A 20,294-nucleotide genomic window follows, 5' to 3' on the forward strand; every position below is an offset into this window, starting at 1 on the left:
GAAGATTTTTGTGAGGTAAGTGATTTGTGAAAGGTATAGGTTAATGTTGGTCAGGGCCATTCTTTTGTAGGGATTTTTGAAAGTCAGATTGCGTTGCGCTAAAAAATATTGTGTGTCAGATTAAGCACAGTCGTGTATAAAATTTTCAAAGGGGACATTACAACATCACACGCCTCTTACCAGTCGAATTTTGGAGATGAACATTGATACCCCTTCACCGCCGCCACGAATGCCAGCTCGTCACCGTTTTACAGTGTGTCTCACGAGGAATGGTCAAATTTAGCGATTTGACGGGAACGATCATTCGAAGCAAAATGTCTAGTAAATAGGGGCTGTAAAATACATATCTTAAGAGCTGTGAACAAATCTATTCTACTGCAAGCTCTTTGCTTTCCATATTTGGAGAGCATAGTATCGCTCAGTGCAAGAAAAAGTATCCTTCGCTACTGCGAAACACATCTCTTCTGCTGAGAATTTTTTGCTTCGAATGATCGTACCTGTCATACTCCTGAATATTCACACTTTCTCTCGGGACATCCTGTGTAGCAAAGAATTTCGTATTTCACGTACGCCAACCTCCGTCCCATATCCCTCCGCCCCCCCCCCCCCCTTCCGTCTCGTCCTTATTAAGCATTTGACATAGTCGAAGTTTTTAGAATGTGCGAAGGATCTTTTGGACGTTCCTGTGCTCCCACACAAATCTGGAGAGCAAGCAGCAAAATAACACCAATGACTTCCTGCCAACTCTGCCTCAGACGTCTGGAGCATGCGGTTCTTTCGCTTCTACTGTCCTTATCCAAGTGTATGATTACACATTTTAGAGGTGAAATTCATACACTATGTGATCAAAAGTACCCGGACATCTGGCTGAAGATGACTTACAAGTTCGTGACGCCCTCCAAAGGGAATGCTGGACTTCAATATGGTGTTGGCCCACCCTTAGCCTTCCACTCTCGTAGGCATACGTTCAATCATGTGCTGGAAGGTTTCTTGGGAATGGCAGCCCATTCTTTACGGAGTACTGCACTGAGGAGAGGTATCGATGTCTATCGGTGAGGCCTGGCACGAAGTCGGCGCTACAAAACATCCCATAGGTGTTCTATTGGATTTAGGTCAGGACTCCGTGCAGGCCAGTCCATTACAGGGATGTTATTGTCGTGTAACCACTCCGCCACAGGCTGTGCGTTATGAACAGGTGCTAGATCGTGTTGAAGGATGCAATCGCCATCCCCGAATTGCTCTTCAACGGTGGGAAGTAAGAATGTGCTTAAAACATCAATGTAGGGCAGTGCTGTGATAGTGCCACGCAAAACAACAAAGGGTGCAAACCTCCTGCCGGCCGGGGTGGCCGTGCGGTTCTAGGCGCTACACTGTGGAACCAAGCGACCGCTACGGTCGCAGGTTTGAATCCTGCCTCGGGCATGGACGTGAGTGATGTCCTTAGGTTAGTTAGGTTTAATTAGTTCTAAGTTCTAGGCGACTGATGACTTCAGAAGTTAAGTCGCATAGTGCTCAGAGCCATTTGAACCATTTGCAAGCCTCCTCCATGAAAAATACGACCACACCATAACACCACCGCCTCCGAATTTTACTGTTGGCACTACACACGCTGGCAGATGATGTCCCACGGGCATTCGCCATACCCACACCCTACCATCGGATCACCACATTGTGTACAGTGATTCGTCACTCCACACAACGTATTTCCACTGTTCAATCGTCCAATGTTTACGGTCCTTACACCAAGCGAAGCGTCGTTTGGCATTTACCGACGTGATGTGTGGCTTATGAGCTGCCGCTCGACCACGAAATCCAAGTTGTCTCACCTCCCGCCTAACTGTCATAGTCCTTTTCGGACTGTAACTTGTCTCAAGATATTCATTGCTCCAGGAGTTAATTCTTTACCCTGTGGTTTACATTTCCATGGCGAAGAACATGACATGAAGAAAAATTGTCGTTTAACGTCCATATGACAATGTCATTAGACACGGAGTACAAACTCAGATCGCGCAAGGATTAGGAAAGGAATCAGCAGAGTTCTTTTCTGAGGAACCATGCCGGTTTCCTCCTTAACAGACTTAACGCTAACATCGCAAAACCAAAATGTCGAAGACCAGATGGTATGTGAACCCTGCGTTTGCCTTTACCTCTGAACTACCTCGCTCGATAGTTGTTAACAAGTTTCCCCGAGAACAATATTAACAAAAAATTGTTTTCATTCGTTGTGGAAAGGAGTGTAGAGACTATAGAGCGTTGTTTTAGTTTTTTGTGACATGCAAATTTAAGCGAAGTTCAATGAATGTAACGTTGCTTAAATATTACACTATTGATTATTAAACGAGTATTAACAAAAAACAAGAGAATGTCCCCATTATCACCTCTCGACAAACTAATTCTCACAAAATCACAGCCCAGATTTGGTGGACGTTATTTCGTAAAGTTGTTAGTCGTTCCCTTTCCAACCTCTTTTCCGACTGTAAATAAAGAATACGACTCTCTCTACACCATTCTGTTTGTTCCATGACGTCTTTTTTATCTCTATGTGAAACTGACGATTGAGGCATTGAAGCCGTTTGACAGTCTGTATCGAACAGTTATAACCAAACCACGTGACAAACAATTGACTCCCAAAAAGTGATGGGCGGGATTCAAAAAATCGGTGCGGCTGTCTAGATTTATTTTAACTGCACTTTTCCTGAATAATGTACGGCGAATATCTTAATGGTTCGTTTGAAATCTTGCAACTGAATTCCTGCTCCGTCCTTGTCAAACTCAAGACTGTGTTTCACCTGTAACGAGCTTGTTGCCGACAGGACATTAACCCTTAACCTCCTTTCTTTACTTCTAAGAGAGAAATTTACCGAACCACTCTCGCGTATAGGGCCTCGTCGTCGTCGTCATCTTCGTCGTCATCGTCTATTTTCTCTCTTTTTTTCCGTCTTCCCATTTTAAGTTCATCAGGCATCTCCAAAACAATTTCGTATTAGAGTTCTATCGAAGTCTGATATCAAATTGAATCAATTACATGCTAGGTACTAGCGATCCCTTCATCAGTAGCGTATGCGAAGATTTAGCAGTCTAGCAGAAGGTCAGGGAGAGTAGTGAAGTGTGACTGTGACGGTTTCTTTGCGTTGCAGGCAGGCGGAGGGGATGTCGCGGCGCAGGAGCGTGTGCGGCGTGGCGCTGATCTGTTCCATCGGCGTGCTGATGCTGCTGGCCAGCCAGAGACTCGTCAGCACTGCCAACATGGAGCGCACCCCTTTCATCGACATCGGACGCACCATTCAGGTGAGGCCAGTCCCCACTGCACATTAGCGGTTCCGCAGGCTGGAGAATGTCGTGAACAGGGAACAGGAGAAGGGAAGGAAACTGACCACTTTTATTTGCATGCCCGAGAAAAAGTAAATCACCCAGAGCGGTAGGGAGAAACGAAGTAAAACTTCACAGCTTATGAGGATATGTGATATTATTTCAGTGATTACAAAATCGAGTCAAATTTACAAAGAACATTAAGAGGCCACTTATCAGTGTGATGCTGCACCCCGTCTGGCCAGGATGCATGCACTAATTCAGTTTATAAGGGTGTCATGAAACTCTTGTTTCCTCTCCTGAAGCAAGCTGGCTCAAAACTGTTGTAACTGGTCCTTGGTATCCTGCATACTGGCACTCGAATGGAGCTGACATCGCAGCAGGTCACACACGTGTTCTATCGGGGACAGATGTGGGAATCTTGCTGGCCATTGGAGTATCTCGGCATCACGCAGGCAGTTCATAGGGACACATGCCATGTGTGGATGAGCATTGTTCTGTAGAAAAGTGACATCGTGATACAATCGCATGAGAGGTACCACAAGAGGACGCAGGATGTCTGTGACGTACCGTTACGGCGCCATAGTTCCTCCAGTCACTACCAGCGTCGACCTGAAGCCATATGCTATGGTGACTTACACCACGACACCAGGAGTCATACCGCACAGCTTCTGCAAAACATTGGAAGAGCTGGATCTGTCTCCAGATCGCCACCATACTCCTCGACGATAGTCATCCAGGGTAGTTTATTTATTTAATCGTATGGCTAGGGCCCCCTGTCGGGCAGGCCGTTCGTCGATCTTTCAATTTGAGGCCACATCGGCGACCATCAGTCGATGAGCATTATAGAATGATGATGAAGGCAGAATAACACCCAGTCCCTCGGCGGAGAAAATTCCCCGACTCAGCTGGGAATCGAACCCCGGCCCAGAGGATTGACAATCCGTCACACTGACTTTTTTTTTTTTCCTGGCAGATTAAAACTGTGTGCCCGACCGAGACTCGAACTCGGGACCTTTGCCTTTCGCGGGCAAGTGCACTACCAACCTTTTTTTTCATTTAAGGGAAAGTTAATCGATATTTCCAATATTTTGGCGAGTACACTCCGACGGATGATACTTGTTACAAAAACAATCAAAACGTTTGTACTTTCGGCACCACGAACATCGTACGAATGCATATTCATTTTCGTCGCAGTCGCATCTGTATTTTCTCAAGTCCGCAGGAAACGCCACTGCAGTGATGTTATGGAATACTTCTTTTTGCGATTGATCTAGCGCCGCGAAAACAAAAGTAGCATAGACGGGTCTCGAACCAGGATCGCCTGGACAGGAGTCTCGCTCGCTTGCCACTTTTTTTTATAATAGATATCAAAGACGTTACCCCTTTGTTTTTTTTTTGAGAATGCATAAAAAAAACAAGGCAGCCATGCGCAAAAAGTTGCCAATAAAGTGAACTAAAAGGGGCCATCTTGCTCGCCGCGGTCACATTGCTAGGCGGGCGGCCAGGAACGGGCGGTCGTCATTACATTGGACATCACCAGCCACCAATCGTTGGAGCGCCCGGGGCCGCTGCACACAGTCAGAGACTGTTTCTGTTACCATAGGGGAATCGTGGAAAGATCACATCTACAAGTTAATGTCTTCTCACACCCGGCACACCCCAGCTAGGTGGTGGGTCCATGAATGACGAACCCAAATAGTTCGCAAAAAGGTTCCGGTAATCCTGTCTGTTCGTTAAGACCAGAAACTCGTCGATCATATAGTACCATAAATCGAGGACGTCTTTGTCTCCATCGCGGTATATGTAGTGTACCGCCATTCCTCGTACCCAATTAACCGCATTCATCCGGGTCATAGGGAAATAGACAGCGTCGGGATGAAAGAGTTCTTGGGGTAAAATCGAAACGTAGGGGCGGCGGAGCAGGAAAGCCAGGATCTGGCGGATCAGTTTCCAGCACTCACGCGCGGGGCCACAGTTCAGTCTATGTTCGTCCGTGTCTAACATCGTGCAACGGGGGCATACAGGGTCGTCAATTAGGTGAATGGCATGCAGCCGTTGTCGGGTTGGAAGTTTCTCGTTAACGACCACATACCACGTCGACCGCACGAAAGTAGACAGGAACGGCGCGTGGATGGCTCGCCTTACCCGTGGCCAGTCGACCGTAGGGTGGCGCCGTACAATGTCGTTATCCGGAGTCCAGTGCTGGAGAGCACTATAATAAGTCTTCGCTGTCGGATTCCGTGTCTCCGATATAACCCGCAACACATAGCTATGCTCTACGAAAAACGTTCTAATATGTGACAGCGAGGGCGATAAATGTCCAACTGGTACCGGTGGGTACAGCGTACGTGGGGCCACTTCTTCAATCAGTAGGCCGGGGAGACTGGCTGTTGGTGAAAGCCAGAGTCGCCTCATGGAACGGAGATATAGTGCCAGCGCTCTGTGCTTGACGTGAGTGAGTCCAACACCGCCTTTGTCGAAGGGTAAAGTAAGCGTAACAAAACGGATCTTGAAAACAGCACCATCGTTCACCACGTGTCCAAACACTGCCTGTATCCTGGAAGCCATCGTGTCCGTTATCGGCAGTACATGGGCGTAATGGTTAAGGTGAGAAGCCATGTACACATTGACGTATTGGGCGCGTTGCAAAATGTTCAATGATCTGAATTTATTGAGACGAGCCTCTAAACGGAGTCGTCGTAAGACCATACGATACGTAAAGGCCGCCGTGCGTTGTATTTGTCGATGGAGTGATATCCCTAAACACTTGAGCATCGGGACCTTTGTCAGAGGTACGGCCAGACCTGCAGGCATTCCTCGTCCTACCTCCATGTAGCGTGATTTCCGAAGGTTGAGCACACTGCCTGCCACCGCCCCATACTGGTGGAGCCAGGAAAACGCCGTGTGTATTTCGTCACCAGACCGTGCTGAGAACATCACATCGTCGGCGTATGCACCACATCGAAAGGTTACGGAACGGAGGGTAAGTCCTTCTAAGCGTCGCCGTAGTCCGTGAAGAGCTGGTTCGAGGGCAACGGCGAAGAGCATGGCAGAAAGAGGACAACCCTGCCGGACGGACCTGTTGACACGGACGGGGGCGGACCGACAGCCGTTGATCATAATCCTCGTGACAGCCCCATGGATCAATCGAAGCACAACAGACGTCGTCAGACGCGGGACACCGATGTGTTCCATAACAGCACGCAGGAAACCATGGTTAACGCGGTCGAAAGCATGGTCGAAGTCCAGCGCAACAAGAGCGCCTTGGAGGCGGCAAGTTTGCATGAGCGCCACCACGTCTCTATAGGTGCTTAAAGTCGTAAACACATTAGTGTCGCCCCCGAGGCAGGTTTGATCAGTGTGAATGGCCGCCATTACCGTAGGTTTGAGCCTCTCACGGAGCATGCGTGTCAACAGCTTATAGTCAGTGTTTAGCATTGTCAACGGGCGAAAATCAAGAGGGCGACGGCCTCCGCCGGGTTTGGGCACAGGGATCAAGAGACCCTCAGTAAAGTCAGATGGTACCTGAAAATCGGCGTCCAGGAGTTCACTGTACATCCTGACCCACATTGGGCACATGAGATCAAAGAACCGCTTGTAAAATTCAAGAGGGAGGCCGTCAGGGCCAGGCGTTTTGTTGGGAGAGCCACGCAACAGAGCCTCTCGCAATTCTTCCAAAGTCACCGCCGACAAGAGCGTAGCATCATCTTGTGGGTCCCGAGAGACTGGTAGGTCAGATAGGACTTCCCTGACCCCTACATTCATGTGGGACTCCCTCTCGTAAAGAAGTTTATATGACTGTGTGAACGCTCGGACGATATCCATTTGTGCGTCAACGCGTCGCCCATCCTCCGTCTCAACCTCGGTAATTAGCTGCCTCTTGCGTCTTCGGCGTTCTTGAATGATATGGTGGAGGGAAGGTCGTTCACCACGAACATCATCAGTCGTCCTCGCTCGCACCCGCACACCCGCAAGACGTACGGCGTTGATACGAAGCAATTGTGCCTTGACGCGTTGTATTGCTGATTGTCGCTCTGGCGACGGCGGTTGTACAGCCAGTTCGCGGAGCGCAGTATAGTAAAAATCAGTAGTCGCAGTATACCAGCGCGCTCGGTCGCGTCCATAGCTGACTAATGTTCGGCACAGTGCGGGTTTTGCACACCGTAACCACCATTGAAGTACAGAACGGTAGGCGGGTAAACGCCGGTGGCAATTGCTCCATGTGGACTCGACTGCGCGTCTACAATTTATCTCATCAAGAAGGGCCACATTGAGGCGCCACGGACCCCTACTTCGGCGGACGCGCTGGCGGGGAAGGGTGAGAGTACACACATATGCGAGGTGATCCGTGAACGCTGCCGGCCACATCTCAGCGTCGACAACGGCCGATCGTAGGCCGCGGGTGACGTAGACTCGATCCAAACGGCTCGCGGAGTGACTAGTAAAGTAGGTGTGTGCTCGACGGTCGCCTTATTGGATGATCCAGGTGTCCAACAAGGCCAAGTCCTGTACAAGTGCCTGGAGTGCCGGGCAGGTGGTATAGTGTGGCTCCTGGTCGGATGGGCGGAGCACACAATTAAAATCGCCGCCTACTACCAAGTGGTCGGTATTGCCCTGGAAGAGCGGGGCTATATCTTCGGCGAAAAAGGTGCGCCGTTCTCTCCTTTTGCCGGTGCCTGAAGGAGCATATAAGTTCACCAGACGTACTGTACCAATCGTGAGTGCGACACCCCGGGCCGACGGTAAATAGGAGACATCAGTGGCCATTATCCCTTCCCGCAGTAGAATCGCCGTACCTCCGCCGCCCACATCTGCAGGCATAGTGTAGGCGTCATATCCGTAGGCATCGAGACAGAGTCCTGATCGGACTTCTTGAAGGAAAACAACGTCCAGATCCGCAGCGCGTAACGTATCCTTCAGCATACGGGTCTTGACATCAGATGTAATGCCATTGACGTTGATCGTGGCGAGGCGGTATGCCTGGTCCATCAAGTCTCGGGAGGTGACCATGGTATGACAGGAGGGCAGTAGTCGTGACGTGGAGCGCCGGTCTTGCGAAGTGCTAGGCAGCGACGAGAGGTGCTCATGCCGCCCTAGGCGTCTGTCGCCGGCCGCGTAGACGCTGCCATCGGCTTCGGTGCATCGTCTTGGTCCTGAAACGCATCCTGCAACTCCATCTCCTGCGCCCAGTCGCCCAGGGACGTTGACACCACTGGATCTCGAGAGGCAGACGGAGGCAAGGGTGCATCCCCGGTGTCGGAGCTGCGGTGATCTCCCGCATCCCCATGTGGTCCAGACCCAGCGGTAGTGGGAGAAGACGCCGAACCGTGTGAGACGGTAGGGTCGCCTGTGTCGGCGCGGTGGAGCGGTTGAGGCACCTCGTCATCCAGCGGTGTAGCCTCGGGCTGTTCTACGTCGTCGGTTATCTTGCGCCGCTTCTTATGACGCTTGGGTGATTTCTGCTTACGCTGCCACGCCTCTGTTTCCGACGTAGGGCAAGGGGAGGACGCTGCATCCTGTGCTTCAACTTCCATCGCACCGTCGGCGAGCCGTTGTGACGGTGCGCCGGGGTCCGACGAAAGGACATCAGTAGCATCAGCACTGAAAGACGCTTGGGGCTCCGTGGAAGCTACTGCAGGGTCCTCCAAAGCTCGCACCAATACAGTGGGGTCGTCATATACAGCTGGCGTCTCCCGTCTCGCCGCCGCAACATACGTAATCGGCAGAGAGGTCGGTGTCGACGGACGAATCTGGTCGGTCGAGGGTGTCTGCACGAGACGGCGTTGCAGGCATTCGGTACGCATGTGTCCCGTCTGGCCACAACCGGAGCAGGTTCTCGGCTGACCGTCGTAAATAATTATTGCCCTGCAACCAGCGATCGTGAGATACGAAGGAATATGGCGATGCAGGTCAATACGGACTTGTCGCACCCCGTTAAGGACAGGGTAGGTGTCGAAGGTCTTCCATTTTTCGGCCGTGTGGCCGAGAACTGTTCCATAGGGTCGAAGAGCAAGGGTGACCAAATCCGCTGGAACTTCAAAAGGGAGCTCAAACACGCGCACATTTTGGATTCCCAATCCAGCACGTTCAAGCGTCACCACACCCACGTTTCCGTCTGAGTGGCAGAACCGATAACCTGCCGTCGAGCGTCTGAGAAGTTTGTTACATGCTTCGTCGTCAGTGAACTTAAGATATACGACGCTGGAGACAATAGATAAGTGGATACCGATCAGCTCGTTAGGATCAACATGTACCACATCGCGTAAAAAACGCTCTACTTCGTGGGCCTTGGGTCTAGAGTACGTAGTGTCGAACTGCAGCTTGATCGTGGCTTTCCGATACGAAAGAGCCATCGTGTGTCAGGAACGTGACGGCAATACGTAACACTAGCGCGCCGGCGCGGTAAACAACAACACACCCGGAAACGCGACACGGAGCGGCCGGGACGTACCCCACCGCTCCACAGCCAAAGGCCGACTGCACCATTAAGCTACCGGGGGGCGGACACTGCAGGGTAGTGCAGAACCGCGATTCATCGCTAAACACAATGCGACGCCATGCATCAGCAGTCCACACATCCCGGTCCCGGTGCAGCTCCAAACAAAACGGTTTGGTTGTTGAGCTAACAGCATACTACGGATGGGACTATAATTGGAAAATTGGAAATTTGTGGTAAGGACTATGGGACCAAACTGCTGAGGTCATCGGCCCCTAGGCTTACGCACTACTTATCTAACTTGAACTACCTTATGCTAAGGACAACAAACACACACACACACACACACACACACACACACACACACACACACACACACACACACACACACGCCCGAGGGAGGACTCCAACCTCCGACGGCGGTAGCCGCGCGAACTGCGACAGGACGCCTTAGACCGCACGGCTACCTCGCGCGGCGGACTGTAATTGCCTTGCCCTGCCGCTTCTAGTTCCGATCTGTGGTGAAGGATGACACAAAACGTTGAAGGAGGTCCGACATTGTTCTCTGATGGCAGGTGCATATGTGAAGAGGTTAAGATGTATTTGGTGCACCGATTCTCCATTGTGGTGGTCAGACGTGGTCGACCGCAAGCCTTACGGCGAGTGTATTTGTTCTCACGTTCCCATGCAATGCAACACTGGGCCACTGTCACGCCCGAATGCCCCACAAATATGTATTTTGCACGATTCGACCAGCCGAGCCAATGCAGACAAACTATGAGGTCCTTTTATAACTGTGTCAGGTGCTTATAACACTGTCTCAGATGAGTTTGCGGCATCTCCGTGTCATTCACAGTGATCGCTCAGTATTTGTGCTGTTCACCCCAGCTCCCCCTATATATACCTGATAAGGCCTGGTAACAACATCAAACACGAACGATAATTGTGACTCTGGTTACCGTCACAAAGAACTGCCACTCTAATCCTTACATACCCGTCGATGGTGTGTACGTGTACAAAATTATCTTGACATCCGACCATGTCTTCTGGGTTGTTGTTGTTTTTGGGGAAGGAGACCAGACAGCGAGGTCATCGGTCTCATCGGATTAGGGAAGGAGGGGAAGGATGTCGGCCGTGCCCTTTCAAAGGAACCTGGAGCGATTTAGGGAAATCACGGAAAACGTAAATCAGGATGGCCGGGCGCGGGATTGAGCCGCCGTCCTCCCGAATGCGAGTCCAGTGTCTAACCACTGCGCCACCTCGCTCGGTTGTCTTCTGGGTACTTCATTCTTTTTGTCAGTCAGTGTAAGTTGTTGCAATATTTGAGGTGTATTGCGCTGCCTGATTTCAATTTCACAATTAATGCCACTTAAATTCGCCTCAGTTCCCTCCCCTTATTCCCCTTATTCCTACTGACCTGCTTTCCGATTATCTTGATTTGAAGATCATAGCACTTGATAGTTAACAGCTCAATATCCGTTTGTACGCTTATAATTATTTCAGTGCGTGCTACGAGCTTTTATGCCCAGTAATCAATACTGTATGTGTGTGTGTGTGTGTGTGTGTGTGTGTGTGTGTGTGTGTGTGTGCGTGCGTGCAAGAGTCGCCATACACAACAGTACCGTTTCCAGTGGAGACATAATAGAAGAAATTCACTCCTAGCCACAAATATTTGGCAGTTTTTGTTTTAGCTAAATATGGCGGCATGTGATCCCATGAATCTAGTACCTCTTGATTTTACTAGGCCACATGTAAATAATTTATCTTTTTTTGTTGCAAAAATAATAATATCAATATGGAAGAAGACCGTGCGTGACTGAAGACCAAAATGGATACCTTAATTTAATTTTAAGCGATGATCAGTCTCGAACGCACGTCCATTTTCAAGTGCTGAGTACATGTACGAATGCGCATTTTGATAAACAAGAAAACATTTCTGTCTGTTTTGTAGCTCACTAGCGCTATTGTTTGATGAAAGTATAAAAGTCGTAGAGTAACATGGCCACTTTTAATTTTGTTTGAAACCTGTCGTGGCTAAAATAAAATATGCTTAGCCGTGGTGGTCTTCATTTCTTACGGGTCTTCTTCCATACTGTTTGTTGCATTACTGTCCGTTTTTCATTTTCCAGAGTGATTTGCTTGATAGCGACAACCATCGTTACGGATGTAGTACCTGCGAATCACTTTCTCATAACGATTTTGTGAACGTTGTATCACTATTGCCGTGAAACAGTTGAAGATATTCCATTAGCATTTCCTCAGAAATGAAATAATCTATTTGACTCCTACAGAAAGCATTCACGCTCTAATAAATTCAGCCGGCCGCGGTGGTCTAGCGGTTCTAGGCGCTCAGTCCGGAACCGCGCGATTGCTACGTTCGCAGGTTCGAATCCTGCCTCGGGCATGGATGTGTGTGATATCCTTAGGTTAGTTAGGTTTAAGTAGTTCTGAGTTCTAGGGGACTGATGACCACAGATGTTAAGTCCCATAGTGCTCAGAGCCATTTGAACCATTTTTTCTAATAAGTTCAGCATTTGTGTATGGCAAACAGTGGGACCACCTCGGTAGATACATTATCTTATCAGAAGTATACGGACACCTCTATTAAACCGAAATTGACTACTAGTTGTTACGAGAAGCAGACCTGCCAGTATAAAAGGAGTGAGAATCAGTAATATCAGTATGTGTCAGCCAGTAAAGCTCAGTGACTTCGAACGTGGACTCCCATTGGATGTCACCTGAGTAACAAATCCACTATCAAACCTGCAACCCTTCTAAAGCTGCCAAAGTCGACCGTAGGTGATATGATTTTTAAGTGGAAACGGAAAGGAATAACCACATGTAAACGAACGCGCCACACATACATCGTATATTCTTTGGCAGATATTGCAAGGCATTGCAGAGTATTGTAAAAAAATCACTTGAAATCGGCGGAACTAATCATTCGTGAGTTCCAGCGTACTGCCAACAGTCCAACTATCACAATGACTTTGTCTATGGAGTTAAAAAGACTGGGGTGCAAGGTTGAGCAGCTCCACGTAAGCGACAGAGCTGTGGCCAGTGCTAAGTGACACTTGAGGTGGTGTAAAGAGCGGCAGCGGATATAAAAAAGTACATGTTTTGATACATAGGAGAGTGATTTGTGCAACACTTGGAAAAAAGTACCTTCCATAAGCGTAGTACAAGTTCTTACAAATTACAGCTTGACTGACGATTGATTGTAGGCTCCTCGCAGACTAACTGATTTGGCATGCATTCACTTGTATCTGACACACAATGTTTTCCCAGGATATTCTAGAAGCAATATTTCCAAATTGTAGATTACCATAACAGCCGGTTTTACAAACAGTAATGATCTAAATAAACTTATGTCTTTTCTCTACATGCTAAAATCTAAGAGTTGTAATAAAGTAGTTTCATATTGTCGTAAAATAAAAATGTAAAGTTTCAAGAAACACCACGCCACGAGTTGTGATTTTATCGAGATTTTATGTCATAATAAATTGTTTTTATAGAAACTGAATGTGTTTTTGAAATACAGTAATAGTTATTAAATTGATCGATAATAAAGTTTAATTTTCCGCTACGTAAATTAAATTTGGAAAATAATCAGGTCCACGACGCATTAATTATAAATAATATGAAACAAAAGAAATTACATTTTTCATAGACTCAATATTTCTTTGTAAAGTTAAAGCTACAGGATGACTAAGATTTTTACTGTAAATCATTTACTTAACAATTTAAAAATGATTCAGATGGCTCTGAGCACTATGGGACTTAACATCTGAGGTCATCAGTCGCCTAGACTTAGAACTACTTAAACTTAACTAACTTAAGGACACCACACACATCCTTGCCCGAGACAGGATTCGAACCTGCGGCCGTAGCTGCAGCGCAGTTCCGGAGTGAAGCGCCTAGAACCGCTCTGCTACAGCGGCCGGCTTTAACAATTCACAAAAATGTGTAATAATATTATAAACAAATTTGGAAAGGAGTATAATTTCATAAATATTTCGGAATTGAAAGTACTTATATGAATACCACGCATTTCGCACTGTACGACCGAAATGGGAATAAACATTGCTAAAAAAAAACGATATGCAATCGCAGATTTCGGATAACTCAGGACGGAATCGGAAATTTCGATTCAGTTACAAAATCCATAATATTTGTTTGTTATACGTTGCAGTAACAGTTACTATACAATCTGTTACATCGTATTTTCCACTTCAATGGAAAATATACCTTTATTTTTTTTGTCCACTCCATCGAAAGTCTGTACATAATTATTCGTTAACAAAATCTAAAGTATGCAAGAACAGCAGCAAGGTGGGCTATTATATACTAATGGGCATGCACAGTTTAAATAAATAACTGCGAAAACGATTTCTTATAGTTACTGCAGAATGCCTAGACATGCACAGTTTGAAGTGAATACCTGCGAAAACGATATCTTACAGGTATTTCAGATTGCCCAAGGAAGAAATGTAGTCTTTTCCTCATTCTTTAAAAATACTTAAGTTCGAGGACTATGAGAGGTGAAACGGAAACGGAGATCGTTTGAGATAGCGCACAAGAATGAGGTACGCAAAGACGTGGGAGGAATTTAACCTCAAATTGGTTAGGAAATCCATGCAAATTATGTGGTCGAATGGGGATGTGAACCTCGCGTTTCCCGAATAAGAATCAATTTCCTTGACTATTGTCCCCCCCCCCCCCCCCCCACTCAGCCTCAGAAACTTCTTGCAGAAACCCGAACGTTGAAGTCATTCTTTTGTATGGTGTCAATACTTATTTCTTGCGTAGATTTCAGAAAACTCCTGAAATAATAAGTTGAGAATTTCTATGTAAATAAAATTCTGAACATTTTTTCCGCTTGGGGAACGCTTTTTTCGCTGTGTGTAACTATGTGCTAGACAAGTGGCTGAATTCCGTTTCAGCAGTGGAGCCCACGGCCGTACACACACCGCCCGCTCCATTTCAATCTTCTTCACACTTAATGAATCTCATTCTTCTAGCCATCCCTTTATCCAGCGTAAAAGACTGCGCAGAGAAGAGGGCAGGAGAGAAGACGGAGACGGAACGAGGCGCAGTAATTGGATCTCAGAAAATTATAATACTGCGATGTGTTGAATTACCCTCCAATCAAGACAAACTGTTTCATAGCATATTCACACACTTATTTAATTTCCTCAACAATACTGATGCCGTTTACTTTAACAGTTACGTAGTATACCACATAAGTATGTCAGCAGTGGCCATTTGAATTTTAACTTTGCATTTTATGTCCCTAGACGTATTGCCTTTCGTTAAAATCGATCGAGATGCGCACTAGATAAGCCACTGGACCCGTATTCGGGAAAACCGAGGGTTCAAATCCCGGTCCAGCCATCCAGACTAAGGTTTCCAGTGATTTACGTAAATCGAATAAGGCGAATGCCAGTGTGGTTCCTTTGAAAGGACACAGCCGATTTCTTTCCCAGTCTTTGTCCAATCCGAGATTCAGCTCCGTCTCTAATGACATTTTTGAGGGGGTCTTAACGCTTAACCGTCTTTCCTCTTTTTGGCAGTTTTTTGGTGTGCAGAGCTTTTGTAGTACCTCGTCTTGCTGCTAGGAGCACTTACAAGGGACATTCCTGAGTCAGAAAGTCGAATGCCGTCGCTGAAGAAAATCAGGACTAGTTTCGGCAGAATTTATAGTGACAAATGTTTTGTGTTCAGTGCAGCGAACTGTGACTGAAGATTTGGGAGTGAAAAGGATGGCTGCCAAATTCGTGCCACGACTGACGACTACTGAACAAAAACAAGGTTGCGTGGAAGCATGCTGTGCTTTGTAAGAAGACCACCTAGATCTTTTGAATGAAGAGTCCAGAAATGATTCAAACTTTTTTTCGAAAATCATCAAAAGTAACGAAACTTGGTGCTATGCTTACGGTCCTGAATCAAAGCAATAATCATGCCAATGGAAGACTTCAAGTTTGCTTCGCCAGGTGAAGTCAAACGTTAAAACAAAGCTGATTTTTTTTTTTTTTTCGATGTGAGAGGAGTCGTCCATTCGGAGCTTGTTCCACAGGGTCAGACAGTTAACCAGGCTTTCTTCTTGGAAGTATTGAAAAGATTGCGCAACAGTGTGTGGCGGAAACGACCTGACTTGTGGCAGTAGGGTGACTGGTTTTTTCCTTTTTTTTTCATCCTGACAATGCCCCTGCTCACACAGCCCTGTCTGCCTTGTCTGTACTACAATTTTTGTCCAAAAATGGTATGACCCCTTTGTTCGAAAGTTTGAACAAATCATTTACAAGATTCACTCATGCCAATCTATTCCCTATACCAAAATTTGCGTGTATTACATATGAATTTAGCAAACTTTGCAATTCACTTTTATCTATAGCAGTCTCTTCTATGACACTTTTTTAAAAAAAAAAACATCGTTTCCCTCGGACAAACAACTCAGTGTGGTTCCATACGACATAAAAATGTGCTGTGTGGAATTCAGCTTCGACAAGATAAGGGGAAAGTGTGCCTCTGGGCCTTCACAATATGAAACTCCAGAAAATTCATATCACAAAATATTACTTGTGTACGATAAATCCATTCATTGTCTAATGTAAATAGGTAGTTAATTCAATTATCGTAACACAATTCCATCTCATTCTGCAGATCACATTGTTCATTTGGTGTAACAGGTCAAGGTAGAGCAAGCCAATTCATTTCTTCTTACGACCTAACGAGGACAATCGCAGCAGTCTTTTACTTTCGAGTGAAAGTTGCAGTTGTAGCAAGTATAATGCCTTTAGTTGACTTATGGTAGATAACCGAAACTCACCGGTCAAAAAATTAGTGACCCTTAAAGATACCATTACAAGCATCGCTTACACTGCCCGGTCACATTAATATGACTGCCTGTCAGAAGCCTTCATAACCACTTATCACAGCGTGGACCGCTGCGAGGCGTGCAGGAAGAGTGTCTGTGAGGTTGTGTAATGGATGTGCAGTCGTGCTGAATCCAGTGCCGTGACCGCCTGCGCTACGTTCCATGGCGCGAACACCCCGATCAAGGTGGTCCCATAGATTCTGGATTGGACTTTAATCCTGGGAGTTTGGTGGCCAATGGAGTATGGTTAATTCGTCCTGGTGCTCTTCGAACCACGCACGTATACTGGCAGCTGTTTGACACGTTGCACTGTCCTGCTGACAGATGCCTTTCTGCCGAGGAAAGACAGATGCAGACTTGTGTTGATCCATTGTGCCTTCCAGAATGACGAGATCACCCTGGAATGCCATGAAAACATTCCACAGACCATAACGCACCTTCGTTTGTTGGAGGGTGTTTGCTTTACGACATTTCACAACGTACACGCCAACGGTCATCTGTCGGCAGGAACATAAAACATGATTCACCTGAAAAGGCCACCTATCGCCACTTAGTGGACATCCAGTTGCGGTACTGGCGTACAAATGCCAGCCTTCATCGCCGATGAACAGCAGCCAGCCTGATGCATTAACCAGCCACCTGCTGCAGGGACTCATACGCAGAAACGTTCGCTGAGCGATCGTTGAGGTGACACAGTTGATAGCCCCTTGGTTCATCAGGGCGGTCAGTTGCTCAACAGTTGCACGTCTGTTCTCCCGTCGCCGGCTAGGGTGACCGAGCGGTTCTAGCGCTACAGTCCAGAACCGCGTAACCGCTACGGTCGCAGGTTCGAATCCTGCCTCGGGCATGGTTGTGTTTGATGTCCTTAGGTTAGTTAGGTTTAAGTAGTTCTAAGTTCTAGAGGACTTATGACCTCAGTAGTTGAGTCCCCTAGTGCTCAGAGCCATTTGAACCAGCCTCATCATTAGTGTTGCCACCTGCCGTCTGTGAGCGGCTGTTGCACAGTAACGTCGGACATAGGCGGTGGTGCAGTGGACTGAGTAATACCTTGTAATTCTAACCTGTACTTAATAATAGGAAGTGAGTCCACAAGGTTGTGCAGGTACGTTGCGTCTAGGCTAAACTACTCGCTGAGGATTTTCTCAGACGAGTCTGCCAAATTGCGGGGATGCTATTATCGGCGTTTTACCCGCTGTTCCAACATGGCCCACAATTTTTCTATGAGGTTCAAGTCAAGTGACTTTGCAGGTCAGTCGAGATGTAATAGGTTAGGGATGTGTTCAGAAAACCAGTCACATATTCATCCAGCCCGATGAACTTTGCTGTTGTCGTCTTTATGAACCTATGTGATCGTCTTTATGTTCCTGTGTGAGCAATGGCCTCTTGCGTTGTGACCAAGTCCAAAAGTTCATTTTATGCTGTTCCTATCGCAATGTTCGCTCGGTAATAGGTCGGGACGGATCCTCATTCATTTCCTACAGCAATTTCTGTAGATTTTGGTAGCAAGTTTGAAACACAATCGTGAAACTCGTTTCCGGTCCCTCTCAGTCACGATCTTTGTCTGACAGCAACGCCGACGTCGTGTTTCGTGGCCACATGTATTACACCACTGTTTGTAGCTGTTAAGAAGTCGGCCGCAACCCACCAACAACTCCACGCTTGAAACATAAATGCCTCACTGATCGCTACTGCCTTATACTCACATAGAAGCAAATCGCGCGCGATGGAGCACGTGACTCGATCGGTGCGCCATCCGTAAAGGCTTAACGTTTCATCTGTGCATGTGCGCTGCAGTGACCAATTTTTTGTCCGGTAAGTTATTCGTTTTTGTATTACTCACATCAAATAACTGGAAATATACTGCCATCTGAAACACAAACGTTAATACACTGACTGAAAAAAAATCGCAACTCCAACAAATAATTAATGTAGAGTAATTAAATTTCTGGAATACATTTGTTTGTATGACACATTTAAATGAATAACATTGGAAGATCATAGGTTAATGTAAAAGCGAGATGAAGCATTGCAGATTTGAAATACTGTTAATTAATAATCGGTGTGGCCGTCATAATGTTGAATGCAAACGTTCCTGCAGTGTGTTCTACAGATTCCGGATGTCAGTTTGTGCGGTGGAGTTCCGTGCCTGTCACACTTGGTCGGTCAATAGAGGGACGCTTAGTGCTGGTTGTCGATAACGCTGGAGTTGTCGTCCTATGATGTCCCATACGTGCTCAACTGGAAATAAATGTGGTACTCGAGCAATTCAAGCCAACACGTCCACACTCTGTAGAGCATTTCGGGTTACAATTGCGGTATGTGAGCGAGAGTCATCCTGTTGGAAAACACTCTCTGAAATGCTGTACGGGAATGGCAGCACAACAGTTCGAATCACCAGACTTGATTTCTGGCGTTCCCCAAGACAACGTTATAGGCCCTTTGCTGTTCCTTATCTATATAAACAATTTGGGAGACGATCTCAGCAGCCGTCTTAGGTTGTTTGCAAATGACGCTGTCGTTTATCGACTAGTAAAATCATCAGAAGATCAAAACAAATTTCAGAACGATTTAGAAAAGATATCTCTATGGTGCGAAAGGTGGTAATTGACCCTAAATAACAAAAAATGTGAGGTCACCCACATGAGTGCTAAAAGGAATCCGTTAAACTCCAGTTACACGATAAATCAGTCAAATTTTAAGTCCGTAAATTCAACTAAATAGCTAGGAATTGCAATTACGAACAACTTAAATTGGAAGGAACACATAGAAAATGTTGTGGGGAGGGCTAATCAAAGACTGCGTTTTATTTGCAAGACACTTAGAAAGTGTAACAGATCTACTAAAGAGACTGCTTACACTAAGCTTGTCCGTCCTCTTTTGAAATACTGCTGCGCGGTATGGGATCCTTACCAGATAGGATTGACGGAGTACATCGAAAAAGTTCAGAGAAGGGAAGCACGTTTTGTATTGTCGCGAAATAGGGGAGGGAGTGTCACTGAAATGATACAGGATCAATGAAACAACGGCGTTTATCGTTGCGGCGGAATCTTCTCACGAAATTTCAATCACCAACTTACTTCTCCGAATGCGAAAATGTTTTGTTGACGCCGACCTACATGGGTAGAAACGATCACCATAATAAAATGAGAGAAATCAGAGCTCGCACGGAAAGATGTAGGTGTTGTTTTTTCCGCATGCTATACGAGATTGAAATAACAGAGAAGTGTGAAGGTGCTTCAAAGAACCCTCCGCCAGGCACTTAAATGTGATTTTCATAGTATCCATGAAGATCTAGATGTAGACGTACAATTTTGCTCTCAGGGTGCGCGGGATAACCACGAGAGTGCTGCTGCTGTCATACGAAATCGCTCCCTAGTCCGTAACTCTAGGTGCAGGTCCATTGTGTCTGGCACACAGGTAGGTTGGCTGATGGACCTCAACTGGGCTCCATCTAGCCAACACATGACCATCACTGACACTGAGGCAGAACCAACTTTCATCAGAAAACACAACAGACCCCCACCCTGCCCTTCAATGAGACCTTGTTTTACACAGCTGAAGTCGCAAATGACGGCGGTTTGGGGACAGTGGAACGCAGGCTGCAGTGAATCTGGCTTGGAGCTGTCCTTGAAGTAACCGATTTGTAACAGTTCATTGTGTCATTGTTGT

General features: G+C 46.8%; 1 protein-coding gene across 5 annotated transcripts in view; it reads left to right on the top strand.

Moving 5' to 3' along the window:
• The window catches only part of LOC126297991 (carbohydrate sulfotransferase 5-like), a 712,441-nt gene that overhangs the window by 597,946 nt on the left and 94,201 nt on the right, over positions 1–20,294 (top strand). For all 5 annotated transcript variants that reach the window (XM_049989306.1, XM_049989308.1, XM_049989304.1 and 2 more), the window contains one exon: positions 3,138–3,288. In XM_049989306.1, coding sequence (XP_049845263.1) covers positions 3,138–3,288 — 151 coding nt within the window. The remainder of the gene's footprint in view (positions 1–3,137; positions 3,289–20,294) is intronic.

The sequence above is a fragment of the Schistocerca gregaria genome, chromosome X (genome assembly GCF_023897955.1).
Source record: "Schistocerca gregaria isolate iqSchGreg1 chromosome X, iqSchGreg1.2, whole genome shotgun sequence".
NCBI classification, from domain to species: domain Eukaryota; kingdom Metazoa; phylum Arthropoda; class Insecta; order Orthoptera; family Acrididae; genus Schistocerca; species Schistocerca gregaria.